At 32.4% G+C, this 27,687-nt stretch overlaps 2 protein-coding genes and 1 long non-coding RNA gene across 3 annotated transcripts in view; 2 read left to right on the top strand and 1 right to left on the bottom strand.

Moving 5' to 3' along the window:
* LOC124001333 (deubiquitinase DESI2-like) overlaps positions 1–27,687 on the top strand; it is a 1,147,470-nt gene that overhangs the window by 638,296 nt on the left and 481,487 nt on the right. The window lies entirely within an intron of this gene.
* atl1 (atlastin GTPase 1) overlaps positions 1–27,687 on the bottom strand; it is a 63,962-nt gene that overhangs the window by 7,377 nt on the left and 28,898 nt on the right. Inside the window, exons 10-11 of the mRNA XM_046308028.1 lie at positions 6,599–6,655; positions 421–492 (exon numbers count right to left, since the gene is read on the bottom strand). Coding sequence (XP_046163984.1) covers positions 421–492; positions 6,599–6,655 — 129 coding nt within the window. The remainder of the gene's footprint in view (positions 1–420; positions 493–6,598; positions 6,656–27,687) is intronic.
* The window catches only part of LOC124001337, a 38,822-nt gene continuing 12,607 nt past the window's right edge, over positions 1,473–27,687 (top strand). The window contains exon 1 of the long non-coding RNA XR_006832771.1: positions 1,473–1,846. This is a non-coding gene — a long non-coding RNA (uncharacterized LOC124001337). The remainder of the gene's footprint in view (positions 1,847–27,687) is intronic.

Below are 27,687 nucleotides of genomic sequence, written 5' to 3'. Positions count from 1 at the left end.
TGTTGTAGCCCTGAACTAGCTCACCTGGTTAACCTAGTCAAGGGCTTGATGATTAGTTGACAAGTTGAATCAGGTGCGCTAGCTCTGGAATAGATCAAATACATGGAACGGCTGGGTGTCCCCCGAGGAGAGGTTTGAAAAACGCCTGAAAAAGAGTATTAACTCTCCAGGAGAACGACTATTGGCCGGGGGGATGACTATTGGCCGGGGGAAACGACTATTTGGGGGTACGCCGACGCCGACTATTGACCGGGACAACAAGAGCGACTATTGGCTGGGAGGGACATTAGCCGGGGGGGGGGGGGTCAAAAACGTTACTGGATCCGGGAGGGACAACAGAAGCTCTCAATAGGTCTCAGGAAGGCAACAGCATCAGCATTTGAATTGGAGGTAAGTATAGAAACAACCTTCTTACAGTACCTGCTCCATCTTCCTGTTGTACAGGTCCCTGGCTGCTGCCACTGCTGCCAGGTTGTTGGCCTCTGCTGTGGCCTGAGGAAAGACAACAAAACACAACAGAACATATGTTATATCTTCGTTGGGAATATACAGTATATATGTGGCATAATGCATTGTAATGCGGTAAGCCTTGGCTTGTCTGAGCCTGTTTCTGTAGTGAGGCAGCTTATGAGAATGGCTTATGAGAGCAGGGGTCTATCTCCTGTTTCTGTAGTGAGGCAGGGGTCTATCTCCTGTTTCTGTAGTGTGAGGCAGGGGTCTATCTCCTGTTTCTGTAGTGAGGCAGCATGATGTTCAAGTACCAGCAGCATACCACCCTGCATCCCACTGTTGGTTTGCCTCTGAAGCTAAGCAGGGTAGGTCCTGATTGGTCCCTGTATGAGACCAGATGCTACTGGAAGTGGTGTTGTATGAGACCAGATGCTACTGGAAGTGGTGTTGGAGGGCCAGTGGGATGCACTCTTCCCTCTGGTTTAAAACAAATATCCCTATGCCCCAGGGTAGTGATTGGGGACATTGCCCTGTGTAGGGTGCCATCTTTCAGCTAGGACGTTAAACAGGTGTCCTGACTCTAACCTCGGTGTCCATGGTTAAATTCCCAATCTGGCCCTCATATCATCACGGTCACCTAATCATCCCCAGCTTACATTTGGCTCATTCATCTCCCCTATAACTATTCCCCAGGTCGTTGATGTAAATGAGAATGTGTTCTCAGTCAACTTACCGGGTAAAAAAACACCAACTGGACATGACGCTAACGGTTAGACATGGGCAAACTACGGCCCGCGGGCCACATACGGCCCGTTAGGCTTTTTAATCCGGCCCGCCGAACTTGTCCAAATTATAGTAAAAACCTCCTTTTTCCCCTTTCCCTGCAATGCCCACGTTTCCCCAATAGATGGCGCACTCAAAACACATTGACCGTTGTTGGAGTGGCGCGTATTTCTCTTTATTTCACTTTAATTTTCACTTCGTTTCACGTCACCATTAAGCCCTTCTGTGAAAATGAGCGGACCAAAGAGAAGGAAAGTGGACAGCGAATGCCGAGTGTTTAATAAGGAGTGGACAACAAAATACTTATTCACTGAAGTCCGATCAACGGCTGTATGTCTGATATGCCAAGAAGCTGTTGCGGTTTTCAAAGAGTACAATATCAGCCGTCACTTTGCCACGAAGCATGCAAACTATGCTAGCAAGCAGTCAACACAAGAACGGGCGGCTACTGCTCAGAGGTTGGATAATCATGAAAATCAACAAAGCCCATCACAGATCCAAGTTAACTGACCAACACCTCAGATCTGTCCTGAGAATTGCCACAACAAAACTAACTCCAGACTTTGATGCACTGGCAAAAAGGGAGACCAACAACACTGTTCCCACTGAAATGGTGAGTTTTTCTGCTGTGTTATGAAAAAATGCATATGGAAAGTTTGGAAGTGCGTCTTTTAATTAAGAGCAATGCGCATTTACGCACAGCAGCGGTACAGTAGCTTAATTAACACGCCGCACATCGCTCTTAATTTAAATGTAAGTTTTCAGCTGCAGGTAGGCTGTATTAAATATCCTATGTCTGTGTGCTTGGCAACGATACACGTGTACTGTTTGCGCGTGAAGGCGAGGGCGTCCGTGGCGAGTTTGTAGAGCGCGCGGTCAGGACAATCCATCCATGATTTTGCGGAGTTTAACACAAGTATATATTATTGAGCTTGAGTATTTCGTTGTGTAATAATATGTTTTGAATGTTGAAAGTGATTCCATTTTTCAATAAATGTTGATTTCTTTAACTTTGCACCTTCGATTGAAACTTATTAAAAACAAACGCAATCTTGATAAATCACAGTGTTATTTTAATCTATTTACATTTCCTCCTCCCAGTATCTGCGAAATAGGGTTAGCGGCTAACCCTTCCCTTGTTCCACATTTTGTTGTGTTACAACTTTAATTCAAAATGAATTACATTCATTAAAAAAATAATACTTTACATTAGTATTCACACCCCTGATGTCCTATATACATAAGACTTGGAATCAATGGACACTTTAAGAATGGAACACTAGTCCCTTTAATAATGGAACACTGGTCCCTTTAATATTGGAACACTGGTCCCTTTAATATTGGAACACTGGTCCCTTTAATATTGGAACACTGGTCCCTTTAATATTGGAACACTGGTCCCTTTAATATTGGAACACTGGTCCCTTTAATATTGGAACACTGGTCCCTTTAATAATGGAACACTAGTCACTTTAATATTGGAACACTGGTCACTTTAATAATGGAACACTGGTCACTTTAATAATGGAACACTGGTCACTTTAATAATGGAACACTGGTCACTTTAATAATGGAACACTAGTCCCTTTAATAATGGAACACTAATATATATAATATAATAATGGAACACTGGTCCCTTTAATAATGGAACACTGGTCCCTTTAATAATGGAACACTGGTCCCTTTAATAATGGAACACTGGTCCCTTTAATAATGGAACACTGGTCCCTTTAATAATGGAACACTGGTCCCTTTAATAATGGAACACTGGCCCATTTAATAAGGGAACACTGGTCCCTTTAATAAGGGAACACTGGTCCCTTTAATAAGGGAACACTGGTCCCTTTAATAAGGGAACACTGGTCCCTTTAATAAGGGAACACTGGTCCCTTTAATAATGGAACACTGGTCCCTTTAATAATGGAACACTGGTCCCTTTAATAAGGGAACACTGGTCCCTTTAATAAGGGAACACTGGTCCCTTTAATAAGGGAACACTGGTCCCTTTAATAATGGAACACTGGTCCCTTTAATAATGGAACACTGGTCCCTTTAATAAGGGAACACTGGTCCCTTTAATAAGGGAACACTGGTCCCTTTAATAAGGGAACACTGGTCCCTTTAATAACTGTATTCCAGTCTATTCTATTTTAGTCAATGCCACTCCAACATTGCTGAATCTAATATTTATATATTTCTTAATTCCAATTATTTTACTTTTAGATTTGTGTGTATTGTTGTTCATCGTTTTTTGATACTACTGCACTGTTGGAGCTAGTAACACAAGCATTTCGCTACACCCGCAATGATGTCTGCTAAATATGTGTGTGACCAATAAAATTTTGATTTTTATTTGGATTTGCTACAAGCCAGAATCACCTTTGGTAGTGATTACAGCTGTGAGTCTTTCTGGGTGAGTCTCTAAGAGCTGTGAGTCTTTCTGGGTAAGTCTCTGAGAGTGTTTACAGCTGTGAGTCTTTCTGGGTAAGTCTCTAAGAGCGATTACAGCTGTGAGTCTTTCTGGGTGAGTCTCTAAGAGCGATTACAGCTGTGAGTCTTTCTGGGTAAGTCTCTAAGAGCGATTACAGCTGTGAGTCTTTCTGGGTAAGTCTCTAAGAGCGATTACAGCTGTGAGTCTTTCTGGGTAAGTCTCTAAGAGTGTTTACAGCTGTGAGTCTTTCTGGGTAAGTCTCTAAGAGTGTTTACAGCTGTGAGTCTTTCTGGGTAAGTCTCTAAGAGTGTTTACAGCTGTGAGTCTTTCTGGGTAAGTCTCTAAGAGTGTTTACAGCTGTGAGTCTTTCTGGGTAAGTCTCTAAGAGTGTTTACAGCTGTGAGTCTTTCTGGGTAAGTCTCTAAGAGTGTTTACAGCTGTGAGTCTTTCTGGGTAAGTCTCTAAGAGTGTTTACAGCTGTGAGTCTTTCTGGGTGAGTCTCTAAGAGCTGTGAGTCTTTCTGGGTAAGTCTCTAAGAGTGTTTACAGCTGTGAGTCTTTCTGGGTAAGTCTCTAAGAGTTTTGCAGACCTGGATTGTACAATATTTGCACATTATAATTATTGTAATTCGTCAAGCTCTGTCAAGTTGGTTGTTGATCATTGCTAGACAGCCATTTTAAAGTCTTGCCATAAAGTTTCAAGCCGATTTAAGTCAACTGTAACTAGGACACTCATGAACATTCAATGTCGTCTTGGTAAACAACTCCAGTGTATATTTCGCCTTGTGTCCACACAACTACTGACCACTACTACACAACTACTGAATCACACAACTACTGACCACTACTAAACCACAACTACAACTACTGACCACAACCACACAACTACTGAACCACACAACTACTGACCACTACTACACAACTACTGAATCACACAACTACTGACCACTACTAAACCACAACTACAACTACTGACCACAACCACACAACTACTGAACCACACAACTACTGACCACTACTAAACCACAACTACAACTACTGACCACAACCACACAACTACTGAACCACACAACTACTGACCACTACTAAACCACAACTACAACTACTGACCACAACCACACAACTACTGAACCACACAACTACTGACCACTACTAAACCACAACTACAACTACTGACCACAACCACACAACTACTGAACCACACAACTACTGACCACTACTAAACCACAACTACTGACCACAACCACACAACTACTGAACCACACAACTACTGACCACTACTAAACCACAACTACAACTACTGACCACAACCACACAACTACTGAACCACACAACTACTATCCACTACTAAACCACAACTACAACTACTGACCACAACCACACAACTACTGAACCACACAACTACTGACCACAATCCCTGACCACAACTACTGAACCACAACTACTGACCACAACCATACAACTACTGACCACAACTACTGACCACAACCATACAACTACTTACCACAACTACTGACCACAACCATACAACTACTTACCACAACCACACAACTACTGACCACAACTACTGGCAACAACCATACAACTACTTACCACAACTACTGACCACAACCATACAACTACTGACCACAACCATACAACTACTTACCACAACTACTGACCACAAACACACAACTACTGACCACAACCATACAACTACTGACCACAACCACACAACTACTGACCACAACTACTGACCACAAACACACAACTACTGACCACAATCACACAACTACTGACCACCACCACACAACTACCGACCACAACCACACAACTACCGACCACAACCACACAACTACCGACCACAACCACACAACTACCGACCACAACCAGACAACTACTGACCACAACCACACAACTACCGACCACAACTACCGACCACAACCACCCAACTACCGACCACAACCACACAACTACTGACCACAACTACCGACCACAACCACCCAACTACTGACCACAACCACACAACTACACAACTACTGACCACAACTACTGACCACAACCACACAACTACTGACCACAACCACACAACTACTGACCACAACTACTGACCACAACCACAACTACTGACCACAACACACAACTACACAACCACAACTACTGACCACAACCACACAACTACTGACCACAACCACACAACTACCGACCACAACCACACAACTACTGACCACAACCACACAACTACTGACCACAACCACACAACTACTGACCACAACCACACAACTACTGACCACAACCACACAACTACTGACCACAACCACACAACTACCGACCACAACTACCGACCACAACCACACAACTACCGACCACAACCACACAACTACCGACCACAACCACCCAACTACCGACCACAACCACCCAACTACCGACCACAACCACCCAACTACCGACCACAACCACCCAACTACCGACCACAACCACCCAACTACCGACCACAACCACCCAACTACCGACCACAACCACACAACTACCGACCACAACTACTGACCACAACCACACAACTACTGACCACAACTACTGACCACAACCACACAACTACTGACCACAACTACTGACCACAAACACACAACTACTTACCACAACTACTGACCACAACCACACAACTACTGACCACAACCACCCAACTACCGACCACCACTACAGGTCAAAGCTACTGACCATAACTGCACAACTACCGACCACCACTACAGGTCAAAGCTACTGACCATAACTGCACAACTACGAGTGCCAAGCAGAAACGCATTGTGCCCCATTTTTTGTCTTTTAATATGATATTATCAGTATTTAGTATGACTCGGCCGGGGACTGTACTCCGAACTTTCCAATCTCAGGGCAGACTCAAGGCCACCTTTAGGCATAACACTATAAGCTATAAGACAAGGAGGTAATCGTGTACCTGCAGCATGGACTTAGGGTGTGGCAGCTCCTCACCCTGGTAGATTTTGATGTATGCCTGAAAGAAAAAAGATAATGTCACCAAACACCTACATTACCAGTCAAAAGGTTTGGACACACCTACTCATTCAAGGGTTTTTCTTTATTTTTACTATTTTCTACATTGTAGAATAATAGTGAAGACATCAAAACTATGGAATAACACATATGGAATAATTTAGTACATGTAGATACATACAGTATCATATAGATACATACAGTATCATATAGATACATACAGTATCATGTAGATACATACAGTATCATGTAGATATATACAGTATCATGTAGATACATACTGTATGTATCTACATCTATATGATACTGTATGTATCTACATGATACTGTATGTATCTACATCTATATGATACTGTATCATATAGATACATACAGTATCATGTAGATACATACAGTATCATGTAGATATATACAGTATCATGTAGATAAGTCGCTTTGGATAAAAGCGTCTGCTAAATGGCATTTATTATTATTATTATTATACATACAGTATCATGTAGATACATACAGTATCATATAGATACATACAGTATCATGTAGATACATACAGTATCATGTAGATACATACAGTATCATATAGATACATACATACAGTATCATAGATACATACAGTATCATATAGATATATACAGTATCATGTAGATACATACTGTATGTATCTACATCTATATGATACTGTATATATCAGTATCATGATACTGTATGTATCTAGATATCTATATGATACTGTATCATATAGATACATACAGTATCATGTAGATACATACAGTATCATGTAGATATATACAGTATCATGTAGATAAGTACAGTGGATAAAAGCGTCTAGCTAAATGGCATTTATTATTATTATTATTATACATACAGTATCATGTAGATACATACAGTATCATATAGATACATACAGTATCATGTAGATACATACAGTATCATGTAGATACATACAGTATCATGTAGATACATACAGTATCATGTAGATACATACAGTATCATGTAGATACATACAGTATCATGTAGATACATACAGTATCATGTAGATACATACAGTATCATATAGATACATACAGTATCATATACAGATATCATATAGATATATAGATACATACAGTATCATGTAGATATATACAGTATCATGTAGATATATACAGTATCATATAGATATATACAGTATCATATAGATATATACAGTATCATATAGATATATACAGTATCATATAGATGTAGATATATACAGTATCATATAGATATATACAGTATCATATAGATGTAGATACATACAGTATCATATAGATATATACAGTATCATATAGATATATACAGTATCATATAGATGTAGATATATACAGTATCATATAGATATATACAGTATCATATAGATGGAGATATATACAGTATCATATAGATATATACAGTATCATATAGATGTAGATATATACAGTATCATATAGATGTAGATATATACAGTATCATGTAGATGTAGATACATACAGTATCATATAGATGTAGATACATACAGTATCATGTAGATGCATACAGTATCATATAGATATAGATACATACAGTATCATGTAGATATAGATACATACAATATCATATAGATATAGATACATACAGTATCATATAGATGTAGATACATATGGTATCATGTAGATACATACAGTATCATATAGATGTAGATACATACGGTATCATATAGATACATACGGTATCATATAGATACATACAGTATCATATAGATACATACAGTATCATATACATGTAGATACATACGGTATCATATAGATACATACAGTATCATGTAGATACATACAGTATCATGTAGATACATACAGTATCATGTAGATATAGATACATACAGTATCATGTAGATACATACAGTATCATGTAGATACATACAGTATTATATAGATATAGATACATACAGTATCATGTAGATACATACAGTATCATGTAGATATATACAGTATCATGTAGTACAGTATCATGTAGATACATACAGTATCATGTAGATAGATACATACAGTATCATGTAGATATAGATACATACAGTATCATGTAGATACATACAGTATCATGTAGATACATACAGTATCATGTAGATATATACAGTATCATGTAGATACATACAGTATCATGTAGATGTAGATACATACAGTATCATGTAGATACATACAGTATCATGTAGATGTAGATACATACAGTATCATATAGATATAGATACATACAGTATCATGTAGATACATACAGTATCATGTAGATACATACAGTATCATGTAGATACATACAGTATCATGTAGATACATACAGTATCATGTAGATACATACAGTATCATGTAGATACATACAGTATCATGTAGATATGTAGATACATACAGTATCATGTAGATACATACAGTATCATGTAGAAATGGCAGTATCATTATTATTATTATTATACATACAGTATCATGTAGATACATACAGTATCATATAGATACATACAGTATCATGTAGATACATACAGTATCATATAGATACATACAGTATCATGTAGATACATACAGTATCATGTAGATACATACAGTATCATGTAGATACATACAGTATCATGTAGATATATACAGTATCATATAGATACATACAGTATCATATAGATATAGATATATACAGTATCATGTAGATACATACAGTATCATGTAGATATATACAGTATCATATAGATACATACAGTATCATACATAGATATACATACAGTATCATGTAGATACATACAGTATCATATAGATATATACAGTATCATATAGATACATACAGTATCATATAGTATCATATATACAGTATCATATAGATGTAGATACATACAGTATCATGTAGATATATACAGTATCATAGTAGATGTAGATACATACAGTATCATGTAGATATATACAGTATCATGTAGATACATACAGTATCATAGATGTAGATACATACAGTATCATATAGATATATACAGTATCATATACAGTATGGAGATATATACAGTATCATGTAGATACATATATCAGTATCATAGTAGATGTAGATATACATATCAGTATCATGTAGATGTAGATACATACAGTATCATATAGATGTAGATACATACAGTATCATGTAGATGCATACAGTATCATATAGTATATAGATACATACAGTATCATGTAGATATAGATACATACAATAGATACATATAGTATCATAGATACATACAGTATCATATAGATGTAGATACATACAGTATCATGTAGATACATACAGTATCATATAGATGTAGATACATACAGTATCATGTAGATACATACAGTATCATGTAGATACATACAGTATCATGTAGATACATACAGTATCATGTAGATACATACAGTATCATGTAGATACATACAGTATCATATAGATAGATACATACAGTATCATGTAGATACATACAGTATCATGATAGATACATACAGTATCATGTAGATATAGATACATACAGTATCATGTAGATACATACAGTATCATGTAGATACATATATCAGTATCATATCATGTAGATACATACAGTATCATGTAGATACATACAGTATCATGTAGATACATACAGTATCATGTAGATACAGTATCATGTATCATACAGTATCATGTAGATACATACAGTATCATGTAGATACATACAGTATCATGTAGATATAGATACATACAGTATCATGTAGATACATACAGTATCATGTAGATACATACAGTATCATGTAGATACATACAGTATCATGTAGATACATACAGTATCATGTAGATACATACAGTATCATGTAGATACATACAGTATCATGATAGATATCATAGATACATACAGTATCATTAGATACATACATATTATAGATACATTTACAGTATCATATAGATGTAGATACATACAGTATCATGTATCCAGATAGATACATACAGTATCATGTAGGATACATACAGTATCATATAGATATAGATACATACAGTATCATGTAGATACATACAGTATCATGTAGATACATACAGTATCATGTAGATACATACAGTATCACAGTAGATACATACAGTATCATGTAGATACATACAGTATCATGTAGATACATACAGTATACATACAGTATCATGTAGATACATACAGTATCATAGATACATACAGTATCATATACATACAGTATCATGTAGATACATACAGTATCATGTAGATACATACAGTATCATGTAGATACATACAGTATCATATAGATACATACAGTATCATATAGATGTAGATACATACAGTATCATAGATAGATACATACAGTATCATATAGATGGAGTATCATATACATACAGTATCATGTAGATATACAGTATCATGTAGATACATACAGTATCATATAGATGTAGATATACAGTATCAGTATCATACAGTATCATGTAGAGATACATACAGTATCATATAGATGTAGATACATACAGTATCATGTAGATACATACAGTATCATATAGATATAGATACATACAGTATCATGATACATAGATATAGATACATACAGTATCATGTAGATACATACAGTATCATAGATACATACAGTATCATGTAGATACATACAGTATCATGTAGATACATACAGTATCATATAGATGTAGATACATACAGTATCATATAGATACATACAGTATCATGTAGATACATACAGTATCATGTAGATACATACAGTATCATGTAGATACATACAGTATCATGTAGATAGATACATACAGTATCATGTAGATACATACAGTATCATGTAGATACATACAGTATCATGTAGATACATACAGTATCATGTAGATACATACAGTATCATGTAGATACATACAGTATCATGTAGATACATACAGTATCATGTAGATACATACAGTATCATGTAGATATACAGTATCATGTAGATACATACAGTATCATAGTAGATACATACAGTATCATGATAGATACATACAGTATCATGTAGATATATACAGTATCATGTAGATAGATACATACAGTATCATGTAGATACATACAGTATCATGTAGATACATATAGATACATACAGTATCATGTAGATACATACAGTATCATGTAGATACATACAGTATCATGTAGATACATACAGTATCATGTAGATACATACAGTATCATGTAGATACATACAGTATCATGTAGATACATACAGTATCATGTAGATACATACAGTATCATGTAGATACATACAGTATCATGTAGATACATACAGTATCATGTAGATACATACAGTATCATGTAGATACATACAGTATCATGTAGATACATACAGTATCATGTAGATACATACAGTATCATGTAGATACATACAGTATCATGTAGATATATACAGTATCATGTAGATACATACAGTATCATGTAGATACATACAGTATCATGTATCATACAGTATCATGTAGATACATACAGTATCATGTAGATACATACAGTATCATACAGTATCATGTAGATACATACAGTATCATGTAGATACATACAGTATCATGTAGATATAGATACATACAGTATCATATAGATGTAGATACATACAGTATCATGTAGATACATACAGTATCATGTAGATACATACAGTATCATGTAGATACATACAGTATCATGTAGATACATACAGTATCATGTAGATACATACAGTATCATGTAGATACATACAGTATCATGTAGATACATACAGTATCATGTAGATACATACAGTATCATATAGATGTAGATACATACAGTATCATATAGATGTAGATACATACGGTATCATGTAGATACATACAGTATCATGTAGATACATACAGTATCATATAGATGTAGATACATACAGTATCATGTAGATACATACAGTATCATGTACAGTATCATGTAGATACATACAGTATCATGTAGATACATACAGTATCATGTAGATACATACAGTATCATGTAGATACATACAGTATCATGTAGATACATACAGTATCATGTAGATACATACAGTATCATGTAGATACATACAGTATCATGTAGATACATACAGTATCATGTAGATACATACAGTATCATGTAGATATAGATACATACAGTATCATGTAGATACATACAGTATCATGTAGATACATACAGTATCATGTAGATACATACATATCATGTAGATACATACAGTATCATGTAGATACATACAGTATCATGTAGATACATAGTATATGTAGATACATACAGTATCATGTAGATACATACAGTATCATGTAGATACATACAGTATCATGTAGATACATACAGTATCATGTAGATACATACAGTATCATGTAGATACATACAGTATCATGTAGATGTAGATACATACGGTATCATGTAGATACATACAGTATCATGTAGATATAGTATCATATAGATGTAGATACATACGGTATCATGTAGATACATACAGTATCATGTAGATATAGATACATACAGTATCATGTATCATAGTATACAGTATCATGTAGATACATACAGTATCATACAGTATCATGTAGATACATACAGTATCATGTAGATACATACAGTATCATGTAGATATAGATACATACAGTATCATGTAGATACATACAGTATCATGTAGATACATACAGTATCATGTAGATACATACAGTATCATGTAGATACATACAGTATCATGTAGATACATACAGTATCATGTAGATACATACAGTATCATGTAGATACATACAGTATCATGTAGATACAGTATCAGTATCATGTAGATACATACAGTATCATGTAGATACAGTATCATATAGATGTAGATACATACAGTATCATGTAGATACATACAGTATCATGTAGATACATACAGTATCATGTAGATACATACAGTATCATGTAGATACATACAGTATCATGTAGATATATACAGTATCATGTAGATATATACAGTATCATATAGATATATACAGTATCATGTAGATATATACAGTATCATGTAGATACATACAGTATCATATAGATCATGTAGATACATACAGTATCATAGATAGATACATGATACATACAGTATCATATAGATACAGTATCATGATACATACAGTATCATATAGATGATATAGATCATGTAGATACATACAGTATCATATAGATACTGATACATACAGTATCATGTAGATACATACAGTATCATAGATATACATATCATGTAGATACATACAGTATCATGTAGATACATACAGTATCATGTAGATACAGTATCATGTATCATACAGTATCATGTAGATACATACAGTATCATGTAGATACATACAGTATCATGTAGATACATACAGTATCATGTAGATACATACAGTATCATGTAGATACATACAGTATCATGTAGATACATACAGTATCATGTAGATACATACAGTATCATGTAGATACATACAGTATCATGTAGATACATACAGTATCATGTAGATACATACAGTATCATGTAGATACATACAGTATCATGTAGATACATACAGTATCATGTAGATACATACAGTATCATGTAGATACATACAGTATCATGTAGATGTAGATACATACAGTATCATGTAGATACAGTATCATATAGATGTAGATACATACAGTATCATGTAGATACATACAGTATCATATAGATACATACAGTATCATGTAGATACATACAGTATCATGTAGATACATACAGTATCATGTAGATATATACAGTATCATGTAGATATATACAGTATCATGTAGATACATACAGTATCATGTAGATACATACAGTATCATGTAGATACATACAGTATCATGTAGATATATACAGTATCATGTAGATACATACAGTATCATGTAGATACATATACAGTATCATGTAGATACATACAGTATCATGTAGATACATACAGTATCATGTAGATACATACAGTATCATGTAGATACATACAGTATCATGTAGATACATACAGTATCATGTAGATACATACAGTATCATGTAGATACATACAGTATCATGTAGATACATACAGTATCATGTAGATACATACAGTATCATGTAGATACATACAGTATCATGTAGATGTACATACAGTATCAGTAGATCATACAGTAGATGTAGATACATACAGTATCATGTAGATACAGTATCATATAGATGTAGATACATACGGTATCATGTAGATACAGTATCATATAGATGTAGATACATACAGTATCATGTAGATACATACAGTATCATGTAGATACATACAGTATCATGTATCATGTAGATACATACAGTATCATGTAGATACATACAGTATCATGTAGATACATACAGTATCATGTAGATACATACAGTATCATGTAGATACATACAGTATCATGTAGATACATACAGTATCATGTAGATATACAGTATCATGTAGATACATACAGTATCATGTAGATACATACAGTATCATAGATACATACAGTAGATACATACAGTATCATGTAGATACATACAGTATCATGTAGATACATACAGTAGATACATACAGTATCATGATAGATACATAGTATCATGTAGATACATACAGTATCATAGTAGATACATACAGTATCATGTAGATACATACAGTATCATGTAGATACATACAGTATCATGTAGATACATACAGTATCATGTAGATACTGATACATATCATGTAGATGTAGATATAGTATCATGTAGATACATACAGTATCATAGATACTGATACATACAGTATCATATAGATACATACAGATAGATACATACAGTATCATGTAGATACATACAGTATCAGTAGATATAGATACATACAGTATCATGTAGATACAGTATCATACAGTATCATGTAGATATCATGTAGATACATACAGTATCATGTAGATACATACAGTATCATGTAGATACATATCATGTAGATCATACAGTATCATGTAGATACATACAGTATCATGTAGATACATACAGTATCATGTAGATGTAGACAGTATCATATATATACAGTATCATGTAGATACATACAGTATCATGTAGATACATATCATGTAGATACATACAGTATCATGTAGATACTGATATACAGTATCATGTAGATACATACAGTATCATGATAGATACATACAGTATCATGTAGATACATACAGTATCATGTAGTATCATACAGTATCATACATACAGTATCATGTAGATACATACAGTATCATGTAGATACATACAGTATCATGTAGATACATACAGTATCATGTAGATACATACAGTATCATGTAGATACATACAGTATCATGTAGATACATACAGTATCATGTAGATACATACAGTATCATGTAGATACAGTATCATATAGATGTAGATACATACAGTATCATGTAGATACATACAGTATCATGTAGATGTAGATACATACAGTATCATGTAGATACATACAGTATCATGTAGATAGATACATACAGTATCATGTAGATACATACAGTATCATGTAGATATAGTATCATATAGATGTAGATACAGTATCATGTAGATACATAGTATCATGTAGATACATACAGTATCATCATAGATATAGATACATACAGTATCATGTAGATACATACAGTATCATGTAGATACATACAGTATCATGTAGATACATACAGTATCATGTAGATACATACAGTATCATGTAGATACATACAGTATCATGTAGATACATACAGTATCATGTAGATACATACAGTATCATGTAGATACATACAGTATCATGTAGATACATACAGTATCATATAGATACATACAGTATCATGTAGATATAGATACATACAGTATCATGTAGATACATACAGTATCATGTAGATACATACAGTATCATGTAGATACATACAGTATCATGTAGATACATACAGTATCATGTAGATATAGATACATACAGTATCATGATACATAGTATCATAGATACATACAGTATCATGTAGATACATACAGTATCATGTAGATACATAGATACATAGATACATACAGTATCATGTAGATACATACAGTATCATGTAGATACATACAGTATCATGTAGATACATACAGTATCATGTAGATACATATCAGTATCATGTAGATACATACAGTATCATGTAGATACATACAGTATCATAGATAGATACATACAGTATCATGTAGATACATACAGTATCATGTAGATATATACACAGTATCATGTAGATACATACAGTATCATGTAGATACATACAGTATCATGTAGATACATACAGTATCATGTAGATACATACAGTATCATGTAGAGATACATACAGTATCATATAGATACTAGATACATACAGTATCATGTAGATATAGATACATACAGTATCATGTAGATACATACAGTATCATAGATACTAGATACATACAGTATCATGTAGATACATACAGTATCATGTAGATACATACAGTATCATGTAGATAGATACATACAGTATCATGTAGATACATACAGTATCATGTAGATACATACATACAGTAGATGTAGATACATACAGTATCATGTAGATACTGATACATACAGTATCATGTAGATACATACAGTATCATGTAGATACTGATACATACATGTAGTATCATACAGTATCATGTAGATATCTAGATACATACAGTATCATGTAGATACATACAGTATCATGTAGATACATACAGTATCATGTAGATACTGATACATACAGTATCATATAGATACATACAGTATCATGTAGATACATACAGTATCATGTAGATACATACAGTATCATGTAGATACATACAGTATCATGTAGATACATACAGTATCATGTAGATACATACAGTATCATAGTAGATACATACAGTATCATGTAGATACATACAGTATCATGTAGATACATACAGTATCATGTAGATACATACAGTATCATGTAGATACATACAGTATCATGTAGATACATACAGTATCATGTAGATACATACAGTATCATGTAGATACATACAGTATCATGTAGATACATACAGTATCATGTAGATACATACAGTATCATGTAGATACATACAGTATCATGTAGATACATACAGTATCATGTAGATGTAGATACATACAGTATCATGTAGATACATACAGTATCATGTAGATACATACAGATACATACAGTATCATGTAGATACATACAGTATCATGTAGATACATACAGTATCATGTAGATACATACAGTATCATGTAGATAGATACATAGTATCATGTAGATACATACAGTATCATCATGATAGATATAGATACATACAGTATCATGTAGATACATACAGTATCATGTAGATACAGTATCATGTAGATACATACAGTATCATGTAGATACATACAGTATCATGTAGATACATACAGTATCAGATACATACAGTATCATAGTAGATACATACAGTATCATGTAGATACATACAGTATCATAGATGTAGATACATACAGTATCATGTAGATACATACAGTATCATGTAGATACATACAGTATCATGTAGATACATACAGTATCATGTAGATACATACAGTATCATGTAGATACATACAGTATCATGTAGATACATACAGTATCATGTAGATACATACAGTATCATGTAGATACATACAGTATCATGTAGATACATACAGTATCATGTAGATACATACAGTATCATGTAGATACATACAGTATCATGTAGATACATACAGTATCATGTAGATACATACAGTATCATGTAGATACATACAGTATCATGTAGATACATACAGTATCATGTAGATACATACAGTATCATGTAGATACATACAGTATCATGTAGATACATACAGTATCATGTAGATACATACAGTATCATGTAGATACATACAGTATCATATCATGTAGATACATACAGTATCATGTAGATACATACAGTATCATAGATGTAGATACATACAGTATCATATAGATGTAGATATACATACAGTATCATGTAGATACATACAGTATCATGTAGATACATACAGTATCATGTAGATACATACAGTATCATAGTAGATACATACAGTATCATGTAGATACATACAGTATCATGTAGATACATACAGTATCATGTAGATACATACAGTATCATGTAGATACATACAGTATCATGTAGATACATACAGTATCATGTAGATACATACAGTATCATGTAGATACATACAGTATCATGTAGATACATACAGTATCATGTAGATACATACAGTATCATATAGATAGATACATACAGTATCATGTAGATACATACAGTATCATGTAGATACATATCATGTAGATACATATCATGTAGATACATACAGTATCATGTAGATACATACAGTATCATGTAGATATAGTATCATGTAGATACATACAGTATCATGTAGATACATACAGTATGTAGATACATACAGTATCATGTAGATACATACAGTATCATGTAGATACATACAGTATCATGTAGATACATACAGTATCATGTAGATGTAGATACATACATATCAGTATCATGTAGATACATACAGTATCATGTAGATACATACAGTATCATGTAGATACATACAGTATCATATAGATACATACAGTATCATGTAGATACATACAGTATCATGTAGATACATACAGTATCATGTAGATACATACAGTATCATGTAGATACATACAGTATCATGTAGATACATACAGTATCATGTAGATGTAGATACATACAGTATCATAGATCATAGATACATACAGTATCATAGTAGATACATACAGTATCATGTAGATACATACAGTATCATGTAGATACATACAGTATCATGTAGATACATAGTATCATGTAGATACATACAGTATCATGATATATAGATACATACAGTATCATGTAGATACATACAGTATCATAGTAGATACATACAGATGTAGATACATACATACAGTATCATGTAGATACATACAGTATCATGTAGATACATACAGTATCATGTAGATACATACAGTATCATGTAGATACATACAGTATCATGTAGATGTAGATACATACAGTATCATGTAGATACATACAGTATCATGTAGATACATACAGTATCATGTAGATACATACAGTATCATATAGATGTAGATACATACAGTATCATGTAGATACATACAGTATCATGTAGATACATACAGTATCATGTAGATACATACAGTATCATGTAGATACATACAGTATCATGTAGATACATACAGTATCATAGATAGATACATACAGTATCATAGATACATACAGATGTAGATACATACAGTATCATGTAGATACATACAGTATCATGTAGATACATACAGTATCATATAGATGTAGATACATACAGTATCATGTAGATACATACAGTATCATGTAGATACATACAGTATCATACATAGTATCATGTAGATACATACAGTATCATGTAGATACAGTATCATGTAGATATACAGTATCATAGATGTAGATACATACAGTATCATAGATACATACAGTATCATATAGATGTAGATACATACATGTATACATACAGTATCATAGATACAGTATCATATAGATGTAGATACATACAGTATCATGTAGATACATACAGTATCATGTAGATACATACAGTATCATGTAGATACATACAGTATCATGATATGATACATACAGTATCATGTAGATACATACAGTATCATGTAGATACATACAGTATCATGTAGATACATACAGTATCATGTAGATACATACAGTATCATAGTAGATACATACAGTATCATGTAGATACATACAGTATCATGTAGATACATACAGTATCATGTAGATACATACAGTATCATGTAGATACATACAGTATCATATAGATACATACAGTATCATGTAGATACATACAGTATCATGTAGATACTGATACATACAGTATCATGATAGATACATACAGTATCATATAGATACTATCATGTAGATACAGTATCAGATACATATATCATGTAGATACATACAGTATCATGTAGTATCATGTAGATACATACAGTATCATGTAGATACATACAGTATCATGTAGATACATACAGTATCATGTAGATACATACAGTATCATGTAGATACATACAGTATCATGTAGATACATACAGTATCATGTAGATACATACAGTATCATGTAGATACAGTATCATATAGATGTAGATACATACAGTATCATGTAGATACATATACAGTATAGATGTAGATACATACAGTATCATGTAGATACATACAGTATCATGTAGATACATACAGTATCATGTAGATACATACAGTATCATGTAGATATATACAGTATCATGTAGATACATACAGTATCATGTAGATACATACAGTATCATGTAGATACATACAGTATCATGTAGATACATACAGTATCATGTAGATACATACAGTATCATGTAGATACATACAGTATCATAGATAGATACATACAGTATCAGTATGTAGATACATACAGTATCATGTAGATAGATACATACTGATACATACAGTATCATGTAGATACATACAGTATCATGTAGATACATACAGTATCATGTATACAGTATCATAGATATGATACATACAGTATCATGTAGATACATACATACAGTATCATGTAGATACATACAGTATCATGTAGATAGATACATACAGTATCATGTAGATACATACAGTATCATGTAGATATAGTATCAGTATCATGTAGATACATACAGTATCATGTAGATACATACAGTATCATGTAGATACATACAGTATCATGTAGATAGATACAGTATCATGTAGATACATACAGTATCATGTAGATACATACAGTATCATGTAGATACATACAGTATCATGTAGATACATACAGTATCATGTAGATACATACAGTATCATGTAGATACATACAGTATCATAGTAGATACATACAGTATCATGTAGATACATACAGTATCATGTAGATACATACAGTATCATGTAGATATGTAGATACATACAGTATCATGTAGATACATACAGTATATGTAGATACATACAGTATCATGTAGATACATACAGTATCATATAGATGTAGATACATAGTATCATGTAGATACATACAGTATCATGTAGATACATACAGTATCATGTAGATACATACAGTATCATGTAGATGTAGATACATACAGTATCATACAGTATCATGTAGATACATACAGTATCATATAGATAGATACATACAGTATCATGTAGATACATACAGTATCATGTAGATACATACAGTATCATGTAGTAGATACATACAGTATCATGTAGATACATACAGTATATAGATATATACAGTATCATGTAGATACATACAGTATCATGTAGATACATACATACAGTATCATACAGTATCATGTAGATACATACAGTATCATATAGATAGATACATACAGTATCATGTAGATACATACAGTATCATGTAGATACATACAGTATCATGTAGATACATACAGTATCATGTAGATACATACAGTATCATGTAGATACATACAGTATCATGTAGATACATACAGTATCATGTAGATACATACAGTATCATGTAGATACATACAGTATCATGTAGATACATACAGTATCATGTAGATACATACAGTATACAGATACATACAGTATCATGTAGATACATACAGTATCATGTAGATACATACAGTATCATGTAGAGATACATACAGTATCATGTAGATACATACAGTAGTATACATACAGTATCATATACATACATACATGATACATACAGTATCATGTAGATACATACAGTATCATGTAGATATAGATACATACAGTATCATGTAGATACATACAGTATCATGTAGATATATACAGTATCAGTAGATCATACAGTATCATGTAGATACATACAGTATCATGTAGATACATACAGTATCATGTAGATACATACAGTATCATGATAGATACATACAGTATCATGTAGATACATACAGTATCATGTAGATGTAGATACATACAGTATCATGTAGATACATACAGTATCATGTACATACAGTATCATGTAGATACATACAGTATCATGTAGATACATACAGTATCATGTAGATATGTAGATACATACAGTATCATGTAGATGTAGATACATACAGTATCAGATACATACAGATACATACATACAGTATCATGTAGATACATACAGTATCATGTAGATAGATACATACAGTATCATGTAGATACATACAGTATCATAGATGTAGATACATACAGTATCATAGAGTACATACAGTATCATGTAGATACATACAGTATCATGTAGATACATACAGTATCATGTATACATGTAGATACATACAGTATCATGTAGATACATACAGTATCATATAGATGTAGATACATACAGTATCATGTAGATGTAGATACATACAGTATCATGTAGATACATACAGTATCATGAGATACATACAGTATCATGTAGATACATACAGTATCATGTAGATATACATACAGTATCATGTAGATACATACAGTATCATACAGTATCATGTAGATACATACAGTATCATGTAGATACATACAGTGTATCATGTAGATACATACAGTATCATGTAGATACATACAGTATCATGTAGATACATACAGTATCATGTAGATACATACAGTATCATGTAGATACATACAGTATCATGTAGATACATACAGTATCATCATGTAGATACATACAGTATCATGTAGATACATACAGTATCATGTAGATATACAGTATCATATAGATGTAGATACATACAGTATCATGTAGATACATACAGTATCATATAGATGTAGATACATACAGTATCATGTAGATACATACAGTATCATGTAGATACATACAGTATCATGTAGATACATACAGTATCATGTAGATACATACAGTATCATATGTAGATACATACAGTATCATGTAGATACATACAGTATCATGTAGATACATACAGTATCATGTAGATACATACAGTATCATGTAGATACATACAGTATCATGTAGATACATACAGTATCATGTAGATACATACAGTATCATATAGATGTAGATACATACAGTATCATGTAGATACATACAGTATCATATAGATATGTAGATACATACAGTATCATGTAGATACATACAGTATCATGTAGATACATACAGTACAGTATCATATAGATAGATACATACAGTATCATATAGATACTGATACATACAGTATCATGTAGATACATAGATGTAGATACATACAGTATCATGTAGATACATACAGTATCATATAGATGTAGATACATACAGTATCATGTAGATACATACAGTATCATGTAGATACATACAGTATCATGTAGATACATACAGTATCATGTAGATACATACAGTATCATGTAGATATAGATACATACAGTATCATGTAGATAGATACATACAGTATCATGTAGATACATACAGTATCATGTAGATGTAGATACATACAGTATCATGTAGATACATACAGTATCATGTAGATACTGATACAGTATCATGTAGATACATACAGTATCATGTAGATGTAGATACATACAGTATCATGTAGATACATACAGTATCATAGATATAGATACATACAGTATCATGTAGATACATACAGTATCATGTAGATACATACAGTATCATGTAGATATAGATACATACAGTATCATGTAGATACATACAGTATCATGTAGATACATACAGTATCATGTAGATACATACAGTATCATGTAGATACATACAGTATCATGTAGATACATACAGTATCATGTAGATACATACAGTATCATGTAGATACATACAGTATCATGTAGATACATACAGTATCATGTAGATGTAGATACATACAGTATCATGTAGATACATACAGTATCATGTAGATGTAGATACATACAGTATCATGTAGATACATACAGTATCATGTAGATACATACAGTATCATGTAGATATAGATACATACAGTATCATGTAGATACATACAGTATCATGTAGATACATACAGTATCATGTAGATACATACAGTATCATATAGATATAGATACATACAGTATCATGTAGATACATACAGTATCATGTAGATACATACAGTATCATGTAGATACATACAGTATCATGTAGATACATACAGTATCATGTAGATACATACAGTATCATGTAGATACATACATATCATGTAGATACATACAGTATCATGTAGATATAGATACAGTATCATGTAGATACATACAGTATCATGTAGATACATACAGTATCATGTAGATACATACAGTATCATGTAGATACATACAGTATCATGTAGATACATACAGTATCATGTAGATACATACAGTATCATATAGATGTAGATACATACGGTATCATGTAGATACATACAGTATCATGTAGATACATACAGTATCATGTAGATACATACAGTATCATGTAGATACATACAGTATCATAGATAGATACATACAGTATCATAGATAGATACATACAGTATCATGTAGATACATACAGTATCATGTAGATACATACAGTATCATGTAGATATACATACATATAGTATCATGTAGATACATACAGTATCATAGATATAGATACATACAGTATCATAGTAGATACATACAGTATCATGTAGATACATACAGTATCATGTAGATACATACAGTATCATGTAGATACATACAGTATCATGTAGATATAGATACATACAGTATCATGTAGATACATACAGTATCATGTAGATACAGTATCAGTATACATACAGTATCATGTAGATACATACAGTATCATGTAGATACATACAGTATCATGTAGATACATACAGTATCATGTAGATACATACAGTATCATGTAGATACATACAGTATCATGTAGATGTAGATACATACAGTATCATGTAGATGTAGATACATACAGTATCATGTAGATATAGATACATACAGTATCATGTAGATACATACAGTATCATGTAGATACATACAGTATCATGTAGATATAGATGTAGATACATACAGTATCATGTAGATACATACAGTATCATGTAGATACATACAGTATCATGTAGATACATACAGTATCATGTAGATACATGTACAGTATCATGTAGATACATACAGTATCATGTAGATACATACAGTATCATGTAGATATATACAGTATCATGTAGATAGATACATACAGTATCATGTAGATACATACAGTATCATGTAGATACATACAGTATCATGTAGATACATACAGTATCATGTAGATACATACAGTATCATGTAGATACATACAGTATCATGTAGATACATACAGTATCATGTAGATGTAGATACATACGGTATCATGTAGATATAGATACATACAGTATCATGTAGATACATACAGTATCATGTAGATACATACAGTATCATGTAGATACATACAGTATCATGTAGATACATACAGTATCATGTAGATACATACAGTATCATGTAGATACATACAGTATCATGTAGATACATACAGTATCATGTAGATACATACAGTATCATGTAGATACATACAGTATCATATACATGTAGATACATACAGTATCATGTAGATATAGATACAGTATCAGTATCAGTATCATATAGATACATACAGTATCATGTAGATACATACAGTATCATGTAGATACATACAGTATCATGTAGATACATACAGTATCATGTAGATACATACAGTATCATATAGATAGATACATACAGTATCATGTAGATATATACAGTATCAGTATAGATGTAGATACATACAGTATCATGTAGATACATACAGTATCATGTAGATACATACAGTATCATGTAGATACATACAGTATCATGTAGATACATACAGTATCATGTAGATAGATACATACAGTATCATGTAGATACATACAGTATCATGTAGATATACAGTATCAGTATGTAGATACATACAGTATCATATAGATAGATACATACAGTATCATGTAGATACATACAGTATCATGTAGATACATACAGTATCATGTAGATATATACAGTATCATATAGATACTGATACATACAGTATCATATAGATACTGATACATACAGTATCATGTAGATACATACAGTATCATATAGATACTGATACATACAGTATCATATAGATACTGATACATACAGTATCATGTAGATACATACAGTATCATATAGATACTGATACATACAGTATCATATAGATACTGATACATACAGTATCATGTAGATACATACAGTATCATGTAGATACATACAGTATCATATAGATACATACAGTATCATGTAGATACATACAGTATCATGTAGATACATACAGTATCATATAGATATGATACATACAGTATCATGTAGATACATACAGTATCATGTAGATACATACAGTATCATAGTAGATACATACAGTATCATGTAGATACATACAGTATCATGTAGATACATACAGTATCATATAGATACTGATACATACAGTATCATAGTAGATACATACAGTATCATGTAGATACATACAGTATCATATAGATACATGTAGATACATACAGTATCATGTAGATACATACAGTATCATATAGATACATACAGTATCATGTAGATACATACAGTATCATATAGATACATACAGTATCATGTAGATACATACAGTATCATGTAGATACATACAGTATCATATGATACATACAGTATCATGTAGATACATACAGTATCATGTAGATACATACAGTATCATGTAGGTACATACAGTATCATGTAGATACATACAGTATCATAGTAGATACATACAGTATCATGTAGATACATACAGTATCATGTAGATATATACAGTATCATATAGATACTGATACATACAGTATCATAGATATACATACAGTATCATGTAGATACATACAGTATCATATAGATACATACAGTATCATATAGATACATACAGTATACAGTATCATATAGATACATACAGTATCATGTAGATACATACATAGATACATACAGTATCATGTAGATACATACAGTATCATGTAGATATAGATGTAGATACATACAGTATAGATGTAGATACATACAGTATCATGTAGATACATACAGTATCATGTAGGTACATACAGTATCATGTAGGTACATACAGTATCATGTAGGTACATACAGTATCATGTAGGTACATACAGTATCATGTAGATACATACAGTATCATGTAGATACATACAGTATCATGTAGATACATACAGTA

The sequence above is a fragment of the Oncorhynchus gorbuscha genome, linkage group LG17, assembly GCF_021184085.1.
Source record: "Oncorhynchus gorbuscha isolate QuinsamMale2020 ecotype Even-year linkage group LG17, OgorEven_v1.0, whole genome shotgun sequence".
In the NCBI taxonomy this organism is placed as follows: domain Eukaryota; kingdom Metazoa; phylum Chordata; class Actinopteri; order Salmoniformes; family Salmonidae; genus Oncorhynchus; species Oncorhynchus gorbuscha.
This window is presented reverse-complemented; position numbering and strand designations above follow the sequence as displayed.